Genomic DNA, 27,459 nt, shown 5'->3' on the forward strand with positions numbered 1-27,459 from the left:
ATTCTGGAGTGCTTACAGTTTAATTGACTACATGCATCCAAATCTCAGTGACAGAGATGTAAAGTTAGGCATTTGGATCTTGCTAGAACAAAATATTTACTACCAGCAATAACATTTGGCTTGTGCTTTGTTTCACAAAATCTCCTTGGTTTGTTTTTGTTTTGTTTTGGTTTTGTGGTTTTTTTTTTTGTTGTCTGTTTTTTGTTTGGTTTGGGGTTTTGTTTGTTTTTTGTTGATTTTTTTTTTTTTTTTTTTTTTTTTTTTTTTTTTTTTTGGGGGGGGGTGGTGTTTGGTTTTTTTTTTTTACATTTTCTTTCAGATTCCTTCATTTTGGAGGGCTGAGAAATATTTTGGTTTTCAGGTTGGGTAAATCACAATGTTGTCTTTGGTCTGAAGGCTTCCAGGTAGCCAGAGAGCAGCATGTTTTTCTGTGGAAAATTGAGCTATTTGAATGCATTTGAATTATCTGACATTTTATTTATATACTTCCCACCTGTTGAAAAATATTTGTGGTGCTCTTTTAGCTTTCATTCATAATTCAAGCCTCTGTTTTGAAATTTGGTATTTGGCATACTCTGAGGAATTGAAAGACTCTTGCTTTGACTAGAAAAAACAATCGTGGGCATTTAAAAAAAAAAAAAACCAAACATTCCTGGTGATGCTCTTCCCTTCTTTGCTTTGAAGATTCACCAGGCATTTAATTATGTAAAGTCAATATTTTGGAAGTCTCAGTTAAGTTTGAAAATACTGTACATTCAATTCCAGGGCTCTAAGTGTTTTGTTCAGTCAGAGAAGGGCTGATAAAAAATTTCCATGTCCATAAAATGGGATTATATCTCTTCATGACTACAATTTATTGTCTCTATTGCACCATTAGCTTCCCTTTTAAAAAAAAAACAACCTGAACATCTCCTGCAATTGCAACAGAATCATAACACAGGGACTGAAACCAATGTTTGAGTTGATCAGTGATAAAAAAAGGCATAATGTAGGAAGAAAATACTTAATTTCTTGAGAAGGGATACCCATAAGAGCCTGTCAGCTGCAAATCAATTTATTCAGAAAGCCAGCTGGAAAAATCAATGGAGAAATCAGCCCCAATGGCAGGAGGAACCCCAAAAGGAGGCTGTAGCCCTGTGTGAGCTCTATGGAGTGACTGCTTAAAAAAAGAACATTTCTCTCAGGGCTTCTGTCTGCCTGTGTTCTCTCTGCTTGTGATAGACTTGTGAGTATTCTTCTGGAGATCTGATTTTTCTTTTTCCTTTTATTTTGCTGTAGCTGTGTGGCTTTTCACTTAAGTGATAATACAGAAAAGAGAAGCTTTGTGGCCAGTCTGTCATAATCTGAGACCTTGCTTATACCTTTTGTGGTTTGGAAAGAAAATCCTTTAGGAAGAGGAACTGGTGGAAATCATCCCTGGTTTATTCACCTAATTGCAGCTGCACTCCAATCTCCCACAGAATTTCTTTTTACATAGAGGTTACAATTATCTTTATTACCTATCATCAGTTCAGTATTTTCAAATAATTAATGATGTTGTCTGCTAAAGGCCAAAAAAGTAATGGGAGATTCTTTTTACATAGGGTAGGTGGATATAATTAAGGAAAACCATGCTCTAGAGCCACATAGTCAGAAATGAGGCCTGACTTGATGATATTGGAAGGTAAGATCAGACAGAGCTGTTAAAGGAATGCCCAATTCAGAGGCTTCTGTGCAGAATCAGGTATTTTACCCCATGCTTCACTCCTTGTGTTCATGAAGGTGTCAGTGTTTTATTATTTTATTGTAGCTCTCTTACTATGAATTTTGTTCTCTTATTGCACACCTGAACGTGCTCACTTGGCTGAGTCTGTTAAAACCAAAACATCTTGATCTTTGAGATTAATTTTAACTCCTTTTTATAAGTAAATCATAATTATGCATTTGTTTAGCTTGTTTGGCCTCTCTTCCCCAAGATAATCTGTGACTTGATTTACAGTGATAGTGATATAATTGATTGGATTTCAGATAAAGTGAGGAATGATGCCATATTGTGGCTATCCCAGTTTTTATCCAGGGGTATCCCCAGTAAGCCCTCTAACATCTGTATTTCCAAACATTTATCACTTTTACCTGTACAGATAAACTTGGAAGCATGAACTGTTCCTATCCAGGTTTTTCCCTCTTCCTAGAAAGAGAAATTGAGTTATTTCCCAGCAAAATGTGAGTTGATAAGATAAGTTATTTATACATCTAAATGTTTTAGAAGAGCTTGTAAACATACTTAGAAAATTCTTCCAAGAATTTTACCAGATCCCAAGAGGAGGGAACTGAAGTTGTTCAGTGTGTCTAATGAGAGTAAATGTTATTGAATTAGCCTCATCATGTGGAGAGGCTCCAGGTTTTTATTCCTGTCAGCCTTGGGATATGTCTGGGAAGGCTGGAAAAGTGGAGCGTATGTCAGTACATAGTGATAACCCCAATTTACCTGCAGGGCTGAGTCTGTCTGGTGGAAATCAGTGTTCTGCTGAGGGATAGCTCCTTCAGAACTCTCTCCCAGCATCTTCCCAATGTCAAAGGGAAAGTTTAAGAATTCCTACAAATGCTGGATAGCAAGGAAAGCAACTGGAAGCGGGTGCTGTACAGATTCCCTAAGGTTTAAAGGAGTTAAACAGTGTGAGTACCTGAAAGTTGAGGCTATGTGTGACTTTTGAAGATGGGGCAGAGATCCCTGTCTGAGTTGGGAGGGGTTTTCTCCATGACCTCTCAAAGTAGAATGAATGAGATGTGGTAACACAGGACCTTTTAGTGCTATTTTTATGGCTGTTTTTCAAAGCAGAGCCACCCAGTGCTTTTAGCTGCCTAAGAAACCTGTTTGGGGGAGGCTGTAGGGTAGAAAGATCAGATCTGTATTAATCCAGTGCCAACTCCTGAGCCAGCAACTGCATTGCACACTTTTTTCTGGTATCTGAGTGGCATGGAACCACCTGATGCTCTCATGGTGCAAGTCCAGGTTTAAAAGCCTTTACAGACATGTTCTGGAAATTTGTAAGACTTCTGTTTTTGTTTCAAGTTGTGTTGGGTAAGATTTGTGCCATCTCCTGCAGCTCAGATCTCTGCTTTATTAAAACAGCACCACATTTCCCAGTAGCTTCAAAGGGAAAATGGGCTTCTTTTATTCTATTTTCTATATATTTTTTCTAAGGGTGCTGTTAAAATGCTATTTATTGTCAGTTGCCCTCCAACCCCTGCCCCCTTCACTTCTTAATTGTTTCCTTGGAGCTCAGAGAACACAGTTCATTGTTAGGAAGAAAGAGAATAATTCAGACAACTTGGTTAATCAGTTTGCAGCTTGTTTTAATTGTTACACTGCCTCTATTGTGTGGAAAATATGACTTTTATAAGCATGATAGTGCAACCATGAAGTGGAGAGGTTTTGTAAATGTTCTATCCATAAAATGAGAGGCTTTCAGAAATTGATGATGTACTTTTAGATGATACTGTAATGTCAGCTGCAGTGCTCTCTGAGTGCATGCTGTACAAGAAGCTACGTGAAAGGAATATTGTTTGCAAAGTTAAGAGCTCAAAAGCTGGGAAGTACTGGATTTATGGTTGGTTGTGCAGATGGAATTCTCCACTCGTGTGCTTTCTGCAGACTGAAGGAGGCAGAAGTCCCAGAGCAGAGCAGTGCACAGCCACATAAGCAGATATTTGATCACAAGGCAGCTACATATGGAGCAGAATCAAGGTTGCCTTGCCATAAATCTGACATTTCCTGACTCTCAGGTACTTGATGCTGAAAGCATTTCATTTGAGTTACAACATTTGTTGGGTTTAAGTCCTCTTTCCTAGCCTGAAAAAGGAAATGGCTTAAAATGCTTTCTGCAATGTTAAGGTTGGATGCAACCCCAAGGATGGAAGTTGAGGGTGAGGGGCTGAGCCTTGCAGGGAGTGGAAGTCCAGTAGTCTCCAGGAAGTCCTTGCAGTCTCCAGTAAACACAACACAAGCTACTTCAGATTGGAGCAGCTCTGCTTTACCCCAGGTATTAATTAATTAACCTGCTGCAGCTGGAACCACCCTTCTGCCTTTTGGTCCTTCCACGCTCAGCATTCCAGTGGAAATCACTGCCAGAGGAGTTGTAGGGGATTAGCAGTGGTGGCTGGCAGGATGAGAAAAGTCTCTGTGCAGTGGTGATTAATTGCTAGATTCAGGTATTGTGGGCATGAGGAATGCCAAACTCAATCTGTTTTCCTTTTGGGTGAAGAAAAAGTGTGCAGAATTTCCTAACCTTGGGGGAAAAAAACCCAATCTTCTAGCTTGAGGAGATGTTTTTTGGTTTTTTTCTTTTTTCCCCCCTTCTGTGTATTATCAAGAGCCTACTACAGACTCCACAGATCTGAGAGATCTTCAAAGATAAATCCACAGATGGCTTAGCAATGGGAAATGTGAGAGAGTTAAAATATTTTAGATTACAATCACCCACTAAATTGAAATGGTGTGCTGAGACTGACTGTATTACAATGCAGCAAAACCTTTGGAAAAGAGGAGGTGGCTGGAAGAGGGTTGCACTTCTGTAAGTAGCCTATCAAACCTGAGGGATAAATGCTCAAAAATATAACAGCCATGTTGCCCAAAACAACCTAAAGCTGTCCAACTTTTCCTGCCAGCACCTAAGTATTTCTGGTCAAGCTTTGCCAGCTGCCAGAGTTCAGCTCCTCTGTCCCCTCTCGTGACAGCTCCATCCAAGGTAAAATCACCTGTGCACTGGAATGCAGGAGGGATTTGTGCATCCAGCACTGAATTTGGGTCAGGAAGCTTGGACTGAAGGCAGTAGATTCTTGCTTGGCCTTCAAGCTTTTGCTTTTTGAACACCTCACCTCAGTTCTGCAATGTCCTGTGGAACTGCACTGCTCAGAAGTGTAATGTGAAACTGATTTTGCAAAACAATAAATTGCAGCGAGCTTGAGGAACAGGTGGTTTTGGTTAGTAAATTGCACATAAAATACAAAACATCAGTAAATGGAAGTCCTGGCCCCAGGAGAGGAGAAGCTGTGCTTTTAGCCCCTTGCCTGCCCTGTTCTGGTGACTGGTTTGAGCTCCCTTGCCTTTACCCCAAAGGGGCTGTTCCAGCAGCCTGGAATAGCCAGAGCACAGCAAGCCCAGGCACAACTTTCCTGTCCACATTTGCTGAGGACTATAAAGAGCAAGTTAGAGCAGCAAGGAATATGAGCTTCACATGTGAATACCTCCCATCGGGGGGTTTCCCAAATCCACAAATTTCCCAGCTCAGTTGGGACTCTGTTAGTGGCCAGAGTGGCCTAATCTGGTGGATTATTTGGACCCCTTTGAGGTTTTACAATGCTTCTCTTGTTTGTGATGAATATCATTTGCATGGAGAAATCATCCTAAGAAAACCTAAAATCAAAACAGCCCAAATCTCTTAGAAAAAAAAAAAAAGAAAAAAATAAATAAAAAAAAAAGTAGAATCCTTCCTTTGCAATTTACACTGAATAACTTTCCATGAGGCTCACCCTAACTGCAATAATATGTAAATGTGGCTGATATTGAAATAATCTTATCCAATTTGGTGCATGTGGTAAGGAGGATTGGTTCAATCCCTACTGTACCAAAGATGTAGAAATGTAAATTGTGTTTTCTGAACTGGAACTCTTTTAATGTTGGCTTCTAGCTGTGTTTCAGTTCAACTCGTGCCCAGATCCAAGGCTGCAGACGCTCACACACAATTAATCTCCCAAATTTATGAATGCCAGAGCATGGAGCAAAATGAAAACAACTGGAGGAATGTATAAGGGGAATAATTGGACTGTATCCAGATGTGCATGTGTAAAACATCACCCACTGACTCCTCCCCCATATCCTGTCTGAAGAAAGGAATTTTTTTTTTTTTTCAAATACAAACTGGGGTTATTTGAAAGAAGTTGTGGTGTCTGAATGAAATCTAATAGGCAGGATTAGTGGTAACTAGGTACATTCTTTGCTGCCTGTTTGTTGTTGTTTGTTTTGGTTTTTTCAGTGCCTTTAGTATCCCTGAATTTCATTGCCAGGTTCAGTGTTGGAGCTGGAGTTTTTGCTCCACTTATTTGAGCTGCAGGACAGAAGAGGAGAATCTCAAGCCTTGCATGAGGTGTGTTATGCACTGAAAATTTGAGGAGTAGCAGTGGGTGCTTGCAAGTTGTATCAGCAGATTTCTGTGGTGAAGGCTGGTTAAGAGGCAGAGAAACTGCTGAAAGGTTTTCTATAGAGAAACTTCACTAAACTGGAAAAGAAGTGCAAATACTCAGGTTGTATTTGGAGATTGGAATAGAAATGGAAATTACAAATGTGATCTCGGACATTGTGTGAAACTGCTGCTCACAGCCTGTCCAGTTAGGGCCAGGTCCTTCTCTCAGCCACCACTATATTCAGTTACAACAGGGAGAAGAAGGGAAGAGAAGGAAAGGGGAAAGGAAGGAGAAAAGTCTAGACTGGAAAAAAAAAACAATCGAGTTTTGCTTCATTGCTTTGTTGACGTAAAAAAAAAAAGAAAAAATAAATCTTCCTCTTTAGTGACTTGCATTACCTACCTTTAAATACTTGTTTGCTTTCTCAACACAACCTTTTCCTAGACATTTTGTAACACTTATTTTTCTCCCCAAATTAAAATAGCAGGAATTTTGGCTGAGTTTCACAAAACACCCTCACAGGCTTGCTTTACTGTCTTAAGTTTACTTTGGTTCTATACCCAAAAAAGTCAAGAAAAAAGAAAGAAAATAGTACTGAATCTTCTTAAAAGCTGCAATTGATACTTACTGTGGGGAAGACTTGTAATGTTCTGATTCTTTTTCTTGTCCTTACTCACACAGCAGTCTCCCTGAAGCCAAGGACATGAAAATTAAAATAAAATGCTTTGGGGTTTGGCCCGTGAGCCTGTAGCCACCTCCCTCCACAAAAGCCTCTATCACAGAAGCACTCTGGGCTGATTTCACAACATCTTGTGCTGGATTGCAACCTTTATTTTAGCTCTGCTCAAAATGGAGTTGAAGCAACATTACAGTTTGGCTTCAGCTGAGGGATGGGTTGGAGCTCAGGGGTTGTGTTCCTCAAGGAGTCAGATTCCCCCTCACTGGAAATGGAGATGCTGAGCTGTGTTGTTTCCAGAGATCTAAGATTCTTGCACTTAAACTGAATAAACAGAGGCTTGATACTGGTTTTACACTGGGTATGAAAATGCCAGACCCAAATCTGATTTAAGAGGATATTTTTTTTGAGCTTCATGTCACTATGTTTCCACTAGAACACAATGAAAGGTATTTTTGAGGAATTATGATAGTCCTTGGATAAAGAACCCCAGAGCTTCATCTTTAAATGAAGCTTTCCAACCTTACGGTTGGAAAGACCCTTTAAAAAAATAAAGATATAAAAAATTCAAAATTGCCCCAGCTCATCATGTTGCTTTGCTGAAGTTGCAGCAGCTGTTGAGGTGAGATCAAGTTGCCTTGGCAACTGCACAAATTGTGTAACAGGACTAAAGCTCCATCAAACCAGCGAGGTGAGAAGTAGTTTAAAAGCATTACTCAATTTTTATGATACCTCTGCTACATTTTCAACCTTGTGGTTGACTGAGTTTACCCAACTTTGCTTTCTTGGAGCCCAGAAAGCTCAGCTGCTGAAGACCATTTGGTAAAGAAAGGGGGAGGGGAAAAAAATCCCTAATTTTTTTAATTAAAATGGTAAAGTTAAACTGTCTCTGTATAGGTGCCCTTGTTAATTGTGCTCACACAATGCAGTTGTTGCTGTAGATTAAATATGTTTTTATTCTTTTTATACCTTCTATTACAAGCAAGAGTGAATAGTTTTTTTTCACTATTTTGGGTAATAAAAGCAGGAGATATTTAGCAAAACACTTGCCAGAGGAAGCCCCAAGACATGAAATTGGCCTCTTCTGATGGCATTGGTGGCCATTACAAATTTAGGCAAAATCCCTAGAGTGTTCTAATGGTCATGTTTGTGTCTCTTGTGACAACACTTGGGTCACAGAATCACAAAAAGGTGATTGTGCTGAGCTTTCTTTCCAATTTACTTGCTTTCCAATCCTTTGTGCTTCCCACAGCTGTTTAATGGAATATAAAATCACTTCCAACTGCATTATTCACAAGAGATATCTCTTTGCATGCCTTGACCTGTATATCATACATTCAACTAGAGAACTTCAGATCTATTCTTTTCCATTCCAGTGGTCTCCAAAAAATCCACAAGACTTTTTTTTTTCCCCAACGTTTCTTTATTAACAGGTGTGTGTCTTGGTGAAGTGTAAATTTTTCACTTACCGTCACCATTATTTCTCTTTTTTTCAGTTAATTTGACAAAGATTCACATCATCTTGAGTCTTCTTTTGTGCTGTAAAATTCAGACAGCTTTAATTAGAAACCAAACAAAAAACCAAACCAATCCAAACAGTAGCTGGGTTATTTCATACTTTTAAACTGGAATTTGTGAAAAACAACCAATCGTGAAACTCCCTGTGAACAAAACCATTCTATCAACCTGAAGCAGAGTGGAAAAAAGCAAAAAAAAAAAAAAAAAAGAAAATGTGAAAAGGCTGCAAAAATCACAGCCACCTGGTATAGAGAGTCCCATGAAACATAAACCACTGAATTCAGTGGCATTATCCAAAAACCAAACTGAAATGCTGCCCAAAGCATCTCACAGCTCAAAGTTAACAATTACCCCATCCAGGTTGGAGGCTGCAGTGCTGTTGGACCCTCTGGTGGGTTCATGAATTCCACAGGTTTTTTTTGAGGTCCACTGTTATTTTCCTCCTCGTGGGATCTGGTGCCTCCAGTGCTGAGCTCTGGAACTCTTTATGGTGGCATTTCTGCTCTGATCTGGGTAAGTCCAGTTGGTTTTAAGTGTGTTATACAGCTCTGAATGAAATGATTCCTTGTGCCTTGCTATTTAGCAATAGAATACTTCGTAAAGGTAATTTGGAGCATTCCTGGGAGGTGGTGGATCACTTGTTGCTGTGTTTTAGCATCTTTCCTTCTCAGCTGTATTTCTGGGCAGCTGGGTTGTGCTGTCTCATGTCATCTGCTCACTGAGCAACTTTCCAGCTCTTCTGGAAGTAAAAGCCTGATAACCCCATGAAAAGTCAGGGGTCACTAACCTGGGTTAGAAACTGATCTCTCCTCCTTCCAGATTAGTGTTTGATATCTTATTAGGTATTTAACATTGCCCTGTGCAGAATGGTCCCATGCTGGCAACAAGTGCTTTGGGAGGACTTCCTGCAGTTGCTTCCCTTGTGTCCTTAACACAAGTGATGCTCTATGCACTTTTTCCAGTGTTGCTCAGCCTTGCAAAGGGCATTTGATATTTGGAGATTTTTTTTTAGGCTAGGAAAATACTGAAAGTGACGAGGGAGGAATCTTTCTTTTGGAACAGACACTAAAGCCTATGGATCAAGGGTTGGACTTGATGATCTCTGAGGTCCCTTCCAACCCAGCCAATTCTATGATTCTATGAACTATCCAGTCCAAGCACTGCTTTGTCATTACCAGATTCAGTTTTGTTGTCCAATGTGCCAGGTTGTACTCTGAGTAACTGAAGTGAGGCTGCAGGAAGGCAAATGTAGAAAACCAGTGACCCATCTGTAACTAAACCTCATTTTCCTGCCATGGGATAGTTTTGAAGCCTTTGAAACAGGGTCTAGCTGCAACGTCAGAGGAAAAAGCTGATTACTGGAAGGCTGCCAGAGGAGCTCTAGGCTTTTAGTCAAGGTGCTAAGGATTGTTAGCCCTTAGGACAAGAAATGTCCTGGTTTTACAGTGCCACTTTGAAATATTCTTGATGCTCCCACAATGCAAGTGATGATAATGGTTCTTTTACTGGCCTGGAGTTTTGCAGGAGGGTGACAATATCTGCATGTCACAGACCTGCCTGCCTTCTTCCGTTCCCCTTCTATCATATACATTTTAATGTATATTTTTAGCAGTAATCAGAATATTACTGAGTTCTCTCTAACCACAAGTAACCGACCTAATAACTACAGTGTTGGGGTTTTCTTTGTGGCTGAAACATTTTGTTATTTGCTTATTTTAGTTGTTTCGGTGAGATTAGATATTCAGGTAGTTTCTTCCAGTAGTTTTAAATAATAACTTGATTTTTGGAAGCTATTTTCTATTAATTGAGGCAACCAAATTATTGCCTGGCATTCCAAGCACAAGATATGTCAAAACCAGATTTCAGTCTGTGAGTTTTGTTGTCTGCTTGATGTGAACAAAACTTTACTATAATGCAAAAGCTAAGGGGGAAAAAGAAATATCTCTGCTTTTAACATTTTGTATTTGACAGCATTTTGAAAATTCCTGTCCTGCATCAGATCAGTGTTTGTGGGAGCAGAAGTGCCAGATGCTAAAGAGGGTCTAAATCTAATGGAATACTGCAGTCCCTCCAGCAGACGGTTGGGCAGCATTTGGCTCCCTCCCTGGCTTTATGAAGCTTCATTTTCCTTGCATGGAGTCATTCTGTCTTTTTTCTGCAGCTGGGGGCATCCATAGGAAAGGATTCCTGGAATCACACTGAATTCCTGGTCTGGAAGATCAGTGGCATCAGTGGAGGTCATAGCTGAAGTATGTGCTTTGTTTAAAGCAACTCCTGTTTATCAGCTTCCACAGAGCAAAATGCAGAAGTCAGTCAGTTGTGAGATTTCATCTTCTGTTTATTTTGGAGAAAACAATGTTCACAAACATACAAAATTAATTTTAAAGCTACAAAAGGGTGCTGAGAGGAACAGGTAGAACCTTCTCCCACTGCATACATCATTAATTTTGGTGGTTTTAAATGAAAATCTTGAATTAATGTGTCTTTGACTTCAAGCTCTCATAAGACATTGTGCATCTTCACTTCAGGCCTTCTATTTAATGATTAATATTTATTGAGAGTGCTTATGACATGCATAAAGAAAAAAAAAGTTGCTTAAGGATTTAAATGCCAGCACTCAGCAATGGGTTAAAAGTCCTGCAGATATTTGGTAACCTTAGAAGGCCTGGTGGGTGGAGTACAGGGATGGGAGTTTTAGTGTAGAAGGTTTACTAAGCCTTTAGTTAATTTATTTACTAAGCCTTTGCTCTACAGCTGAAAACCAAAAAACTGCAATAATGGCCAGCAAGAAAGTGGATTCTTGGGAAGGTTTAAAAACCTTTTTCTGCACCAAAGAGATGAAGTTAGTGTTTTCTGCTGCAGGAAGAGCAATGATTTTAACTGTTTTTAAATCACCGGCTTTTTGTCTTGTAAATACTGTAAGGAAAAGCACTGAGGGAACAGCTTTAAGCAGTTAGGAAAGCTCATTAGCAACCAGTTGCCAAAATATTCTACCCAAGTCAGAATAATCAAATTAACTGAGAGATGGTTTTTACATCTGGTTTGGAATCTGGAAATAAGTTGATACAGAGATCACTGGGCAGTTTAATTGCTGTAATAAATTTGCAGTAAACCTCGAGGAAATAGTATTTTCTTTCTTTTTTTTTGCTGTGAAGATGACTGCATCCTTACATAAAGAGAAGCCTGCTTGCTCCTTTGCCTTATTGTTGAAAATGATAAATTTTCAGTTAGATTTTTGCATTGGGTAACTACGTACAAGAAATCCCATCTGTATGCAAAACTATGGAAAATTTAGGCATCCACAGAGGTGGTCAGTGAGCTGTGCTGCTAACAACAGAAAACCCCAGGAAGAAATGCCTTTTTATTCTGCTTTTCCAAAATAGCCTCTGAAGATTCCACACGGGTGCTTGGTGGGAGGGCATTCCACACTGTGGGAGCAGAACAAGTGCCTTTAGGCAGCTGAGGTCAAAATGTGAACAATGACTTCAAACATTCAGAGCTGTGTTTCTCTCTGCTTCTGAAAAAAATTATCTCAACAGTTTAAGGGTGCTTTATATAGCAAGTTTTCATTTGGGATTAACACTTTCTTCTCACATATGACATGAAATTTAGAATTCTACCTTCTCCAATATTTAGCTGATGATGTGATTTGCTGTGTACAGAGCATGTGCTCCTCTCCCTTCATGCAAGACACATGAAATGATGCTTTTTTTACAGATTATTTGCCACTGAGATGGTGGCCCAACACCCTACCCTACCAAAGGCAAAGCTGAGTAGCCAGTCCAGGACTAAGGCCCAGGCAGGAGGGGATGAAGGAAGGTGTGGGGATTGCCCAGTGACCCCTTTTTTTTGAAGCAGAGCACTATGTAGACCTCTTCTGTGGAAAATTAGGGGCTTCTATAGATTGCATCTCCTGCTCAATGGCTTTGTCATTGCCTGGTGGGCAGCTGGTGCACCTCTTCTCTGGCTTTGGTTTGAAAACTCAGTTTATTCTGTAGTCTGGCTGCTCTTGTGCTGCCCACACGTGGGGTGCTGTTGCCTTTCAGCCCATTTTATTTAATTCTTTAGTTCTCTCACCCTGTCTCATGCCTCTGTTGCAGGCACCTCTGCCAAGCCCCATCTAACCCAGCCCTCTGAGCACCTTCTAAGGAGCAGGTCATGAGAGCTGGGACTTTCAAAAAGCAGTTCTGGAGAGAAGGAGCTCGTGGCTGCAGGCCTAGAAGCTGCAAAACTGTCTGCAATGGGGTAGAGCAGAGAAGAGAATGTGCTTAAGGTAGAGAAATATATGAGAATCTGTGTTTTTGGTGAAGATTGCATGTTGCAAAGGTGCTTGCTGCAGTGTCAGTAGCAAAGAGCAGGGCTTAGTTCCAGCACTTTTCTGTTCATTCTGTGTAATCTAAATATAGGAGGTTTACACACATTAGTTGCAGAGTTTTTATTCTTCTTGTTCTAAGCCAGAGGGCCTTGAAAGAACAGAATGAATGGGGAGGGGGTTACTGAATTAGCACTTTGCACTAGTGCTTCATTTCCTTGAGCTTCATTTTTCCCCCCTCATATCTAATGGTAAAAACCTTTACTGCTTTTTGGGCTTCTTAGTGAAGAGTTCTGGGAAAGAAGGATTCAGTACTGGAGGCTAATAGTAGGTTCCCCAAGCAGTGGGTCATCTTATTCCATGGCATCTCTCTTTGGGTTAAAATACCTCATTTTCATCAAGTCCTGTACTGTGAATCAGTACAGAGATCCCTGAACATCCCAGTGATGGGGATGCACATGTTCTTTGTTCCTGAGTTTCCTCCAGGAACTTCCAGAACATATTTCTCCCTGTGTGGTGTCAACCCCCCAAAAAACTTGTGCTTGTGGTATGAAAGTTGACCCTTTCCCTGTTACTTTCTCTCTTGACTTTCTGAACAAGAATACAAAGTCAGTTTTCCAGATTATGTGAATTATTCTGCTAGCTTTCTGCTAGATCTGGTAAAGTAATAATTTTGATGCTGTATGGAAAATTTGTAGCTTCCCCTATTTATTTTATATGCCATTAGTAAATCAGTCCACGGATATTTTTGAAACCTGTGCCACAGTTTTTTCCATAACCCTTTTCTAACCTTATGCCCACCTCCACAGCCTCTTTTCCAGGTCACCATGTGTTACAGTTTGCAGCACCTCTTTCTATATTCTCGTTTTCGTCTTTGGGGTACCCTGAAGTGCTTTAAGTCTTTCTCTCTGGATTCTTCCCCCCCAGGCCCCTGTTAGGATATGGATAAATAGGGAACAAGTGTTGTGATTCTGTAATTAACAGCTTTTTTCTTTTTAAGCAGTGCTGTTTGTGTGTGAGGGCAGTGAGGATTTACAGCCTCATTCCAATTAATGGGAAATTTGTTCTTCTGAAACTCAGCACCTGGCATCAGTCAGTTTCTGTGCTACATGATCCTAATACTGAAATAATGAAGATCCTTTTGGCTGTGTTAAGCTCAGAGAATTTAAATTCCAGTGTTAATTTGCATATCATTACTGTTGATGAAGGGGAATACTCCCACTGTTGTTATATTTAATTTTTCCTTCTTTTCAATGAGCATAAGAGAAGTTCCATGATGTGCTTCTCTTCAAGATACTCTTGTGTCCCAGTGTTCTGCAAGGATTTGGGATTTTGTTTATACTTGCTGAAAATATCAGAGGCCACTGAGTTCCCACCTTCACTTACCTTGAGGAAGAAGGTAGCATCTGGTTGGTAAGACTGAAACAGTATCTTGCAGTAGCTTTTTTCCGAATCATGGCCTTCCCTGCAAACTCTCCCCATGGTCTGAGTCCATGGCTGAAGTAATTTTTCCATTTCTGTAGTTCCTAGCTTTAAAATCACTTTTCAAGCCAGATGCCTTCAGCAGGAGACACAAGAGGTGAGAAGGGAACTGGAAGTGACTGGGGGGGAAGCAAGGGGAGTTGGAGATTACCTGGCAAGGCTCCCAAATCAATGTGATTTTTTAAATCTTAGTTTTGTGTTCTTAGACACAAGTGTATTTTTTTTTTCCCCTGCCTGAATTAGGTTCTTCTCTTCCCCATTCCTGAAATGCAGTTTCAGGGCAGGTTGAAATATATTTGAGTTCTTCTGTTCCCAGTAGGGATTGTGAATTTCTTTTAACTGTAAATTTTCCAGGCTTACAGCACATGGTTTTGGTAGGATTTTTAATTTTGTTTTTTTTTAGCACTAATTCTTAGCCTTGTCTATTGTCATATACTTTTTTTTTCCCGTGAATTACCAATCATTATATAGGTTGGTAATACATTAGTATAAACCCCACAGGATTTCAAACTATTTCAGTGTAACCCAGTGTTAGACATTGAAAATAAATTTAAGCTGCCAGACAATCTTGGGAATATTCTCAAAGGGGAATAGAATGTTATTTTAGCAAAATTAATGTATTGAGAAAAATAATTAAAATATACATTCAGTTTGGGCAATGTAAATGTAAAAAATGGGTTACAGAAAATCAAGTTGCTTAATATGATATTTAAATAGCTCTGAGGCAGACTCGGAATATTTTAATGAATACTTTATTTCAGTATTTCTGAGGCTTTTGAGGGGCAGAGGGAGGACTTTCTGAAATATTTTATATTGTATTTTAAAGATTTTGTTGCACAGACAGCTTTGCAATACGGTGTGCTCCCTGCTTTGTATTTTTGAGTGCCTTGAAAACGAGTGGGGAAAAATGTTTGTCTAAAGTGGTTTTCATTACTATAGAACACGTTAAAAATTATCTCTGATATTAGGAACCACTGTGTATGAAATGAGGTCAGTGACTCCTAATGAGATGCTTTACAGCACTAATGCTTTGTTGTACAAATTCAGTCTTCATCATCAGGTGTAGAATGAATTTCTATGTGGAAAATGAGGATAGGACAGTTTGTTTTAGTATTAGAGATTCCTTACTAAATGCAAGTTTGTGCCTGTATTTACAGATTATTTATCTTCTTTTTGCTTGGGTTTTTGTTGTTACTTTTACCTTGAAGAAACCTCAGTGTCAGGAACGAGTTGGGATACACTTCTTCCCAGCAGCAGTTCCCTGTTGGTTGCAGTATCTCCAAAAGCTAATGAGATGGAGTAATGGAGTAAATCCTTCAAAGCACAAGTAGGGAGTATTAGGAGTGTTTTGACATAATGTTTTTAAAAAAAAATCATGGAGTTTGGTTTCCTGCCCAGAACCTGGACTGACTGTCTGGGAATTCAGTGTCGTGTGTCCATGTTACGTAGAATTGGTGGAAGTATTGGGAGTGAATCTTTACAAATCCACTCTCCTGCAAGGTGAAGCCCAGTGTATTAATAATCTACAATGTTTTGAGTCAGAATTGATGAGCACCATTTGAAGAAGTGCTTTGTTGCCTAATAAATACTCCCTTTTCTTCCAGAGGAGCAGAGGGGTTACCTTTCTTATCTGTAGTAGAGCTTTATAGTATAAAAATTCATTGATTTTTTTTTTTTTTTTTTCATGTTCTAACTTTCAGATTTCAATATGCTTTTTTGTTGCCTTTTCTGCCTTTGTGATAATGTCATTACCTCTTGCATTGTCACTGTTTGTTTCCAGTTCTGAAACTCCTGGAAACTTCCTAGGGTTTCATGGGTCCTTGGAAACAGCTGAGGTTGTCATAATAGACAATTCTGATGGGGCCAAAACTGGCACCTTGTTTATTAACTATTAAAAATCTTATTTTCATAATATCACTTCACTAACAATAACTATCCAAGCTGCCCAGTGAAAATTTTTAGAGCCTGATAAAGATAATTCTTCCAGGTGTTTTGATCATTGATCAGAGGTGGGTTTTTTCCTTAGGAAAGAGCTTTCCTTCCCTAACTGTGTTCTTGGGGAGTCCCAGATGACAGTATCTTGAGAGGTGATTAACTGAAATGCAGGTGTTTGTCATCTCAACACAACTTGTAGTCTATACAATAGTATATTCCATTTGTATTTTCTGCCCCTAAGCAAACAGGGTGGAATAAAAGAGAGTGTTAGGTATGAATCAGAATGAAACTTGATTGCAGGAAGCCAGGCAAGGGAGAGCTGGAATTCTTCAGAGATGATGTTATTTTATACAGAGCAGAAATTACATATTTTCAAATGTCAAAGTGAGAACAAACAAAGCTTGGCACTAGTTTGGGTTGGAAGAGATACAGTGAAAAGTAGAAAAAGAATTAAGGATATTTTTTAATTTTACATAAGGATGTTATTTATGATTTAGTTAGACACTAGGAAGAAAATCTTTAATTTGAGGGTGCTGAGACCCTGGCCCAGGTTGCCCAAGGAAGCTGTGGCTGCCATGTGACCCAGGCACTAGGATTTGTCCCTCCATTTCAGTTGTGTTGTGTTGCTAAGGGATGCTGTAACCCTGATGGACTCTTCCCTTAGGGTGATACTGGAACAGGACCTCTGTTTTCTGTGAATTTTTATGGCTGAGGAGCTGAGTGGCCCTGTTGGAACTGTCAAGTGTCCTTCAAGGTACTTGTGCAAAAACCATGTGCAAAAGCAGCTGAGGGTTATCAGGGAGGAGATGCTTGTGAGTGAGCAGCACTTGGCTGGTTTTGTGACTGCTTGAGAACCTGCATGTTTGCAGCTCCCCTGCACACACAGCAACCTGGTGGAAGGAGCCAGTAGTAATCTAGCTCTGTGGCCAGCACCTTGCAGTTGCTTTTTACTAGAGCTTTAAAGAATGCTTTGATGTTGCATCTCTTAGAAGCTGTCTTCCTTTTCTTAAATATATTAGTTAAAAATTAAAAAAATAAAACCAGTAAATGCACAGTTGACACTTGTACACACCATTTAACTCTCAGACACATGTGCAGGGTTTGCTTTTCTACTTATTACTCTGCAACAAACCCAAATAAATCCCAGACTGGTTTGGGTTGGAAAGGACCTTAAAGCTCATCCAGGTTTTCCTGCACATCATTGTAATTATCTTAGGATACCTTTTGTCAAACTCTGAGACACATTTTTAAATATGAAGATTTGATGGCCTATGGCACATAGCATCTGAGGGCAGTGTTCTTGATATAAAGTAGGAATAGTGCTTGGTGATTATGGTTTATTCTTGTTTCTTTGCTTATTTAATAGAGGAACAACCACAGGGCTACTTTTTTGTATTTTACAAAAAAAAAACAAACTCAGAAATGTTGGTATGATAGAGTAAGCAGGGAGTTTTTTCATGCTTTTGTAGTAATGCAACTGGTTTTTATTTTTTTATTTTTATACAACTGTAGAGCAAGGAAGGAGATACCTTCAGACAGTTGTCTCAGAAGGTAATGGTTTCCATGACCCAAGTATCTTGGCTTGCTTAAAAAAAAGCAAAGCTGAAATGTACCTCTTTCAAAAAAATGCTGCTATAAAAGAAGAAAAAAAAAGGAGGGGTGTTGGGGAAGAAGACTTGACACCAGAAGCTCTGTCACAGCACAGTTTCTCTCGAATGTCTGGAAAAAGTCTTAAACTTCTGGGATGCTTTCCAAGATTTTTTTCAATGACCATTGCCACAGGCGTGAACTTCTTAATGCATTTTGCAGTAATCTCCAGCACAGTGAAATTGATTGCTGTCTGAAAGCTTTTCATGATAACAAGCAAGTAGAGCAGCATAAATGCCATGAACTGATTTGTGTCTCTGTGCATTTTGGTGCCTCTTCAGGAGTGTTGCAGATGTCTTCCCTCAGGAAGATCTAGCTTAACTTTCTTACAGAATTATGTCATTGCATATTTAAAATTTTAATTTTAATAAGAAGGATTATTTATTTTTCTGCAGGCACACACACAAAGCACTTAGGGATACTGTCTTTCTCCAGATGGGTACCCAAAGAAAAATACCTGGTTGCTTCCTGAGCTTGAGATCTTCTAGGATTCGTTTTCTAGAAACTGAAACACCCTCAAAAGTGAGAAGTGTTTTAAGAAAAGCTTTCCAGCAGAAACACTTCGCTCTGTAGCAAAGTTGTCTTCTTTATATACTACTGGGAATTTTGGCAGACTTATAAATGAGAGGCTCTCTTTTTCTGTGCAATTTAAGGGAGTCCTGTTAAGCTGAGGGTTTTTTTTAATCTTAAAATCTTAGTATTCCTACTAGAAGAAGTCATTAGAACCTGTCCATTGGTTCATCAGGTGGGGCTTTCTCTCAGTTACCAGCACCACTTCAGTTCAGGGGAATTGCTGGCTGCTTTCCCAGACCAGATTTCTCAAATTCAAAATGACCTTTCAGGTTCCTAACTATCAGGATTTCATCTTTATCAGGCCTCCTCTGATGGATTTTTTTCCTGACAGAGCATCCCCACAGCACAGAGCAGTGAAGGAGCATCCTTTCTACCTCTGATAAAGAACACTTCTTTTGAACCTTATTGAATTTGGTCTGTATTAGAGAAGCAATCACACTTCTGTTTGACACACAGATTATGTAAAGGCACAGGGAAAATCAGTGAAATAATAATATTTTAATTGTTTTTTTTTTTTTTAATTCAGCCATTCAGGCTGCAATGGGATGCCTTCTCACAATTGTCTAGAAAAGATACAAGAAATGCAGAATGAAAAAAAGTGAAAAGCTCAAACCTCAAATAGCTTGATTCTATCATCAGCTCTTCGATCTTCAGTTACAATTTCAGGGTTGGCATTTGAGCCTTGAATTGTATAAAGAACTCAGTTTCTCCACCATGGCAGAGGATAAAATGTAATGCTGAGGGAAATTAAGATTTGGTATTTGGGCTCTGCGCTCCTTTCTTCTGAGCCTGACTTCTCCCTGGAAGCTGCTGTCCCATTTTTGCATTGAGATTTCAATATGGAGCTCACATTTTATTGTCTGGCATTTCCCTACAATGGTTCTCCTGTCTTATTTTTGGTATTAATTATATGTATACCTGCATGTGACAGCTCTCTAACTTTATATACATATAGATACATGTATTAAATCTGCTCTTTAGGTAATTTGCATCCACTGTGGTGTGACAGAGGAGGTATAGGGGTGGTGTAGGGCATCATGGCTGTGGAGGAGTCTCAGGCACTGCGAAACTAATTTTCCATTTTTTCCTGAAGTTTTTCTTTGAAAAATTCTACTTGAGCATGTAGGGAATGATTTGTCTACAGGAGAGTTCCTCTGGTACCCATGTGGTTGGTTTACTGAGGAATTAGAATCTCTGGTGGTTTGAGTGTGATTTCAGTGGTCAAAGAAGAGAAACTCCTTATAAAGCAGTTGGCTTCAGTGCTTTATTATTAACAGCAAAACCCATGGAGGAGCTGGTGGGAGAAGAATTGCTTAGGTAGAAGAAATATGGGCTTGTCATCTGCAGATGATTAAGTATTCTTTTGGTACACTTTTCATGAAAATGTTAGAATATTTCTGTATGCATTGTTTCTCTGCTAAAGCAGTTCCTTCTTCATTTTATAGACACTTTAGAATTATGTTTTCTACAGCTGTACCCAGGAGCACATTCAGGCCAGAATCCCACATTACTGAGTTGTCTGTAACAAAATAATTGCTCTTGTTTTCCTTCAAAATCTTGCAGGAATGTGAAAGTACCTAGTGGTTGGTTTACCTCTCTTGGTTTAAAATTAAGTGTGGTGAAGCAGGGGAGGTTTCTCTGTGGCTTTCTAAACTGTGAAAGAAAATTAAACTGCAATAAACACAGTAAAATTATCTCGGGTATATTGAAGATTGGAAGATGGTTAACTCTTGGGTATTAATTTGAAGACTATAAAAGTTGATATGAGGCACATCAAGGGTTTGCATTTTCATCAGTTGCCACAGAGTAGTTCCAAAGAATGTTTATCAGTATGGTGATAGGCACTTTATATATATAAATATATATATCTATATGTAGATATATATATAATTCTCTACTGGCAGTGAGAGCAGCTCCTAGGTGTAAACCAGCCTGAGCCTTTCCTTTCCAGGAGGAAGCAGGCAGAGTTTCAGCCCACCAGCAGCATTTCCTTACACTTCCTAGATTTTTCTTCTTTCTTTAATACAGATCATTGGCTCAGCAGCTTCAGAAGCCACTGCTGCTCCTGTCTGCTCCTCTCTGTAAAATGGGGGTGGGAGGGAGTGATCCAGGCATTAAAATGACTGCAGTACAGCATCTTTGGTTTGGTTTTATTTCTGCCTCTGCTTTGCCAAGGGGGTGGTTGGATTTGGTGTTCCACCTCCCCACTTGAGCCCCCTGCTTGCAGGAAACCTGTCAGTACAGGTGATGCACAGGCTGAATCCTCTTGTAAAGCAGCTTTTTCTACAATGTGGCCTGAACTTCCAGCTGGGAGCTTCATTTCTTTAGATTTCTGATGTTTGAATTGCCTTGTATGAATTTTGCTTCTGTTGCTCAGGAGACAAAATGGGGAGTAGAGTTTGACCTGGGTGCTGCTGGTGCATAGTGACCAAAAAAAAAAAGAAAAAAAAAAAAAAAGAAAAAAAAAAAAAAAGAAAAAAAAAAAAAAAAGTCACCTTTGACAACTGGAAAAAGCTGAAGAAATTTAACAATCTCTTGTCTTGGAAGCAAAGGAATTCTGTTCCCCTTAGAGCTGATGTGGTGTCCAAGGTTTCTTCTGCTGTTCTGATGGAGACTTCAGAGCTCCAAGAGCAGAGAATGATTTCTGCCCCTGGCAGACAGTGAAGTTCATTGGCTTGGAAGTGCTGAGACCTTGCTGGGGGGAAGGGAGCTGCTGTTGTATTTTTTGCATCCCTTGTGCCATTTTGGACTTCAGCAGTGTTTATTTTTAGTACCTTTAAACACTGCAGAAGGAAGGGGCAGTTGTAATATGGCATATTTACATCATGCTGTCAGGTCCTGGCGGGCTCCTTGCCTGTCAGAGAACAGAACTGTTCCGTTAGGGATGGGAGTGCTACCCACCCAGGAGTGCTGAAACATCATCTCCAGGCTGGGAAGGCCTCCCCAGGCTTCCAGGTTGGTTTGTTTTTCCAAGGTGCACTATTGGAATTTATTTTTTTTTCATGTTACAGAGACAGGAATGGGCCATGATACCTCCCACTTTTTTTTTTCCTTCTTCTCCTCTGCTCTTTAGAGGAAAAAGAGAGGCAAAGTCTCTACGTGAGGTCAGCATGTGCTGGTTTTTCCCCTCATGTCACGCTTAAGTTCTCTGCCCCATTATAAAAATAAAAATCTATAAATAAAAAAGAACAAATGCTGAGGGGGACAAACTGGACCCACAGTTATGTGCATGTCGTCACTTGTAGAAGTGTGCCTATCCCCATTCCTCCCAGGCTTCAGACATTCCCTGCTCCATATGCCTTCAGTCTCTCAGGATGAAAAACGTGGAAACATGCACAAATACTTCTGGCTGGAGCATTTTTTGCCCTGCCATACCATAATACTACTTGAGCTGAGGCTAAAATGGTGTTGGGCTCATCTGCTGTTGAATTTAACTCATGCTCCATTTATATTTTTCCCCTCCTCTTGGTTTGAAAAAAATATTCCAATGGGTTTTGCTGCCACACTTTAATATTTCAGTAGTACCTTTCTGCTGGAATTGAGCAGTATTTAGGGCTATAGGTGCTATAGGGCCCATGCTGACTTTGTTTGCTTCAACCATAGGCACCCTGTGATTTCCTTTTCTTGCAAACTGCTCTGTCTCAGCATGTGGGTAGGAGGCCATGGAAATAAATACCAACCACTTCTTAGCCTGCAGTAGGCATTTCCTTTTTCCTGGAGGCTACAGAAGAAACACTTTCTCACAGCTTGGCATCAAGCATTTATAAACCTTTCCTGCTCGTGGAAATTTTGTTTAGACAATCAAGATTCTTGGTATAGTTTTTTCGCTGGTTTCTAGTTTTACTCAGCTGTGGTTGTTTGGGTTGTCAGTAAGTAAGAGTGGCAGAACAAAGCATCTCATCAGATCCTGGTGCCACTGGACTCTCCCTTCAGGGAGAACCCCAAAGGTTCAGAGGGAATCTGTTTCCTGGAGCCAGAATCTAGTGATCAATAGCTACAGACTGGCACAGAACTCAGAGCTGTCAGGTGAGGGAGTGATGAATACCCAGCTACATCTTTTGTGGGTAATTTTTTCTGAGGTGGCCAAACTAGAGGCAGGTTGAAAATCCATCCCATACTTTTTAGATATTACTCCCCCAATGGGTTTGATAACTTTTGTATCAGCAAAAGAAGGCAGTAGAAACCATGTTTTTCCAGAAGGGCCTTTGAAATCTGCTTTTCCCACTGCTGGAGCTCTCTAGGAAAGTGAGCCGTCATTGGACACACCAATTTTTATGGTTTCTCTCTTAGGTAGGGGCTTAGCCAGTTTAGTTTTGCAGTCTGCTGAAGCTCAGCCCAGCTGAATTCCATCTGTCCTCCCAGTACACAAACTGTGTGCACACCCAGAGCTCTGGCCTGCAGGGTGCAAGTTATTTCTGCAGCTCTCTTCTGGGAAATACATCTTGAGGAAAATGAGCCCTACTTTCATTTTGCTCCCTGGGATGGCATACAATAAATCAAATAGCAACCTACAACAATAACCATACAATAAACCAAAAAATGCATGGGATGGCATGCATTTTGTTCTTGATCAAACCACTGGGATGTCCCACTTCCCAGTTCCCCCAGGAGGGGCAGTAGGTGCTGGGCTTTCCAGCTGGTTCTGGATTAAAAGGGTCAGTGAAAAACAGACCTCAGAAAACTGAGGTTTGACTTTTTTGCCTATGAAAGGTAAGCAGACATTTCAATTTGGGTTATTCACTTACAATAATACCTGTACTGAAGGCATGACAAACTTAGCAGAGCTTGCTGAGTTCAGGCTTCTTGGAAACTTTTCACATAGTGTTGTTCTAATCTGGTTCTTTTTTTAATGTCTGTGTGTTTTCTTGTTTTCTAGGAAAAAGAAAAGAAGTATATGCTGCCTTTAGACAACCTGAAAGTACGAGATGTTGAGAAGAGCTTCATGTCTAGCAAACACATCTTTGCTTTGTTTAACACAGAGCAGAGGTAAGAAAGTGCTGTTACTTGGATTAAACTGCACCTACCCAAACACTGTCATACCTGAGAGGCCACTTCTGGTATCTGCACTATGTTGAGTTAACCAAAACCTTGATTCTCAGGATTTCTCTGCTGCTTTGCTGTTGTAACCATGGGATGAAAGCTGAATGTTCCCCCAGCCACTCGTGGGGTGAAACTGCTCCATCATCAGTCATCTACTTCTTCTGGATGGCTGAATAATCATCTCCTGAGCCTATTTTTATTTTGTTTGGCAATCACCTAGGCTTACCAAAACATTCATGACTTCTCTACCTTGTGACCAGATTCAGCTGGTGTAAATCACAGAAGTGTCATTGCTTTTCACTTTCTCCAGTGGAAAATCTTGCCTGGCTGCAATCTTGAGAGTCATTCTGCTGTTTGTTTGGGTTTAAATACTGCTGAATGGAGAACAAATTCGATTCCTCTGCTTCCCTGATTAATTAGAATCTTTGCTCTGTAGCATTTGCCTCATACTTTTCCTTTCAGGCTCCAGCCTCTGATTTTAGTGGTGTGGGTACTCAGTGGAAGTCTGCTCCTGATGCACAACCAGTTCAGGTTACTGTGCACAAACAAGTCAAGAAAAATGACAACTCTTACAGACATACAAGTAAATTTGAATTTATTTTTGTACTGAAGAGGAGAATGGAGTTGTTTTTCAGTGGAATTGTTTCTCAGCAGATAAGGTGTTCCTCTAAGTTCTTTTTCAGGAAAAAAAAAAAAGTGAAATTGTAGTGGTAGCATGGATAAATGCCCTTGTTTGCCTCTTCTCTTCTGCTGAGTCCCTTGCATTGCCAAAACTTGGCAATCCACTCAGATGTTCAAGGTAATCCTTTCAGAAGCAAGAAATGTCCCTCCTTCTTGCAAATGGAAGCCAAAGCACAAGATTTCTGGGCTGTCAGGTTTCTGCTGGCCCCAGAAACATGAGGATGCAACATGAGTCTTGCTCTGAACTGCCCCAGGAAGGCTTTGCCTGCATCTGCTGCTATCTCAGCTACCATCCATGTGGGCATTGTCTGCCAGGAGACACAAACTATGTCACACAGATGCTTGCTGGGAATAAGATTCCCAACACTTCCCTACTTGCATTTCTGGAGCACAGAAAAAAAGCTTTGAAAAAAACTTTTCATGTTTTTAAAAGCATAAGTGCTCTTCAGAGGCTGGCAATTCATGTAATTCTGATGAGTTTGCTACAGATATCTGTCAGTCATCCCAACATTGCACTTACATCAGTCAGTAAAGATGACTTTGCCCTGATGGTATCAGCTGCACATATTAAGTTTCTTCCACAAGAAACCTGTTAATTTTAGCTCATTGTTTCTCCTTTATTTCAGCAGTGGATCTGAATATTTCCAGCATCTTAAATATTAAATCAGTGAGCTGACCAGGGAAGCATTCATTGTCATTGGCAAGTCTGGGGTTTCTTTGGCTGTTAGATAGCCAGACACTCACATTTTCACTCCATCTTCTTGCACACTGGACAGCAAAGGTTTCAGGATCAGATGGCTGAAGTGTTTGCCGTGTCTGGAATAACCCTGCCCGTGTGGGCTCTGAGGAGACCCCTCAGCATCTGCAAATTCTCTAAAAACATCCTGCTCTCTGGATGGGCATGTTAAGACATGACAGAAAAATAACTTGGCTTTGGGAGAGGCTCCTTATTCAGCCTTCCAGTTTAAAAGGAGACAGAACTTGGTGTTGAAGAAATATGTATTGAATTTGAATTACACCAGTAATTCCTCTTTTACTACCAAACAGCTGATTTTTTGTTGTTGTTGTTGTATTTCCTCCCTGCTGGCATAAATGGGTCAAACCCAGTTTGGCATCACTTGGTGCTGTATCCTAAATTCAGAGACTGAGTCAGCAGAAGCAGGGATATTGGGTCTTAAGGGTCTGGGGTCTGTGTTCCCTGGCCCAGATTTGTAGGGAAATGGATGCAGAGTTGGTAAAGAGCTTGAAATAATCAATCTCATTGTTGTGTTTTATTCTAAGCCCTTGATTCCTGGTCTCTGAGTGTGGTGTGTGTGAATGTGTCTTGCTTTTTAAAATTAATGTGAAAATTAGCTTAGTTTCTAGTTGCTTTTTATTTGGGGGTAACAGCTCCCCCCCCTGGAGGGGAGGTGGAGAAGGGGGATGGTGTTTGGGGTTTTTTTTAATTAAAAAAACCTTAGCAATTGAGAAGGAAATCAGCTTTCTCTTTCTGAGTTTGCCCACTGTGGGTTCTGGTTATGGAACCATTTTGCTCTTTAAGAAGTAGATCACTAAAGAACAAAGGCAAAATCATCTGTTTCAGCTTGCATGATAGCATGGAGATTATTCTGTATCTCTTATTTTCCCCCATATTCTGCAGCATTTTTAAAAAACAATTGTAGAAACTTTCTTAATGTTCAACCAAACTATTTTAATTTTCCAACAAAATCCCTTAAGGAGAAAAATTTTAATAAGCTCATTCTCCTTTCCCTTCCCAGCCCCTCACTGCATAGGTATTTGCTGTAGCCATATGTTTCTGATACTGTACATTTCAATAGTTTCCTGGATTATGCACTGCATTTTTTCCATTTATGAAAAACCTTTCCAATTCTGAACTTCAGTTACCAGGAAAATACTCATTTCAGTGCATAGAGGGAAAAACCATCTCGAGTTAGCTGGGAGTTGGGGACGGATGCAGAAGGAAACAAGCAGTAGCTGTCATTTTGATTTACTGCAGAAGTCAACAATTCTCTGACAGGAATCAAATGTGAGTTGGTAAATGGAGACTGTGATGATTGATTTCACACTGAAGATAAATTCTCATGAAGTGAACAGAATTGTGTGTTTGTGGAAAGGCTGCCTTGTGAAATAATTACATGCTTTTCCTGTTACTTTATAATTACAATTTTAAAGGACACACAGAAAAAAAGGACAGCTCTTGGTGTGAAATAGATACTGGATTGCTTAAAGGATGGGGGTTGAGTTTTACTTTTCAGCAAACTAAATTATTTCAAGTTTTTGAGTGGGCCCAGCTACTTAATTTAGAGAAACTGTAGCAGATCTTTAGAGAGTCCTCTATTTTACTTACAGTAAAATACTACTACTTACAGTGCTAGATATTTAAGTAAAGTTTATTAGGGTGAGTACCCTTTGACTCCTGGATCATTTTGGGCTGTTTTGCCTTTAAGCAACAGAAGTTGAGCTGTAGGGTCAAGCAGTAAGTGTCTAAATCTAAAGCTGTCAAGAAAATGAGTGCTAATTTGTGCTGAGCATCCTTTTCTCCTCCCCAGTAAACTGCTGGGAAGTCTGTTAGGCTGGAAAAGAGCTCCAAGATATTAAAAGTATTTAAAAATAATTATATGGTAGGAAAAAACCTAATGTTTGTAGTATTGCTGGAGAAGACAATGTGAAGGTGTGGAGATGTAGCTGGCAATTGACTTTCAGAGCCAGAGGTAGGAATAGAGGGGAGAGGGTTTTGTTGGTGCTTGCATGCAGTAGATTAACCTCTGATGTCTTCACTGATTAAAAAGACTCTTGTGAGAGTTCAAGAACAATCCAAACAAATTTTCCCCATCTCCAAAAGTTTATTACGTTGCCAGCACTTCATCTGTTCCCCACATATTGTCTATAAAAATCTTTTGCTGATTGATACTTTTTCTTTTAGCTAACTGCTGTAGGCTGGGACAAGAACTCCAGTACTCTTTAGAATCCAGCAATGGTTCCATCTCTCCCCAGTGAAGATGGAAAAGCTGCCTTGCCCAGCATCCCCAGGACTGGGCAGGGTTCCAAAGGCATTTGACTGCAGGGTCCACATGGCATTTTACTAGATTCTGTGTCATTCTAAAATAGTCCTTTGCCTTTGCAGTAGTGTAGTTGCACTTTTTCTCTGATTTATTGGTCAATAAATTGTAATACTTTATTACAATGCCATCTAAATATTTTTTATGTGAAGGATAAAAGATGAGTCAAAACTCTCTTCTTTTGCTACAAGCAGAGAAGCTTCTTCCTTTCCTTCTTCTCCAAGTCTGGAGAGATTCTTCCTCTTTTGTGGAAGAAGAGATTCCACAAGGTAAAGATGTTTAGGGTTGTAAAATGGTAGTAGGCTGAATTATTTGTTGAGTTGCTGAATTTTCAGGCCTTTCTATCAATCCTGGGAGCAGCAACTCTACAAGAG

General features: G+C 39.9%; 1 protein-coding gene across 1 annotated transcript in view; it reads left to right on the forward strand.

Annotated features, from left to right (window-relative positions):
* Nucleotides 1-27,459, forward strand: part of DNM3 (dynamin 3) — a 141,775-nt gene that overhangs the window by 57,810 nt on the left and 56,506 nt on the right. The window contains exon 16 of the mRNA XM_071751467.1: nucleotides 23,182-23,291. Coding sequence (XP_071607568.1) covers nucleotides 23,182-23,291 — 110 coding nt within the window. The remainder of the gene's footprint in view (nucleotides 1-23,181; nucleotides 23,292-27,459) is intronic.

Source organism: Heliangelus exortis, chromosome 8 (assembly GCF_036169615.1).
Source record: "Heliangelus exortis chromosome 8, bHelExo1.hap1, whole genome shotgun sequence".
NCBI classification, from domain to species: domain Eukaryota; kingdom Metazoa; phylum Chordata; class Aves; order Apodiformes; family Trochilidae; genus Heliangelus; species Heliangelus exortis.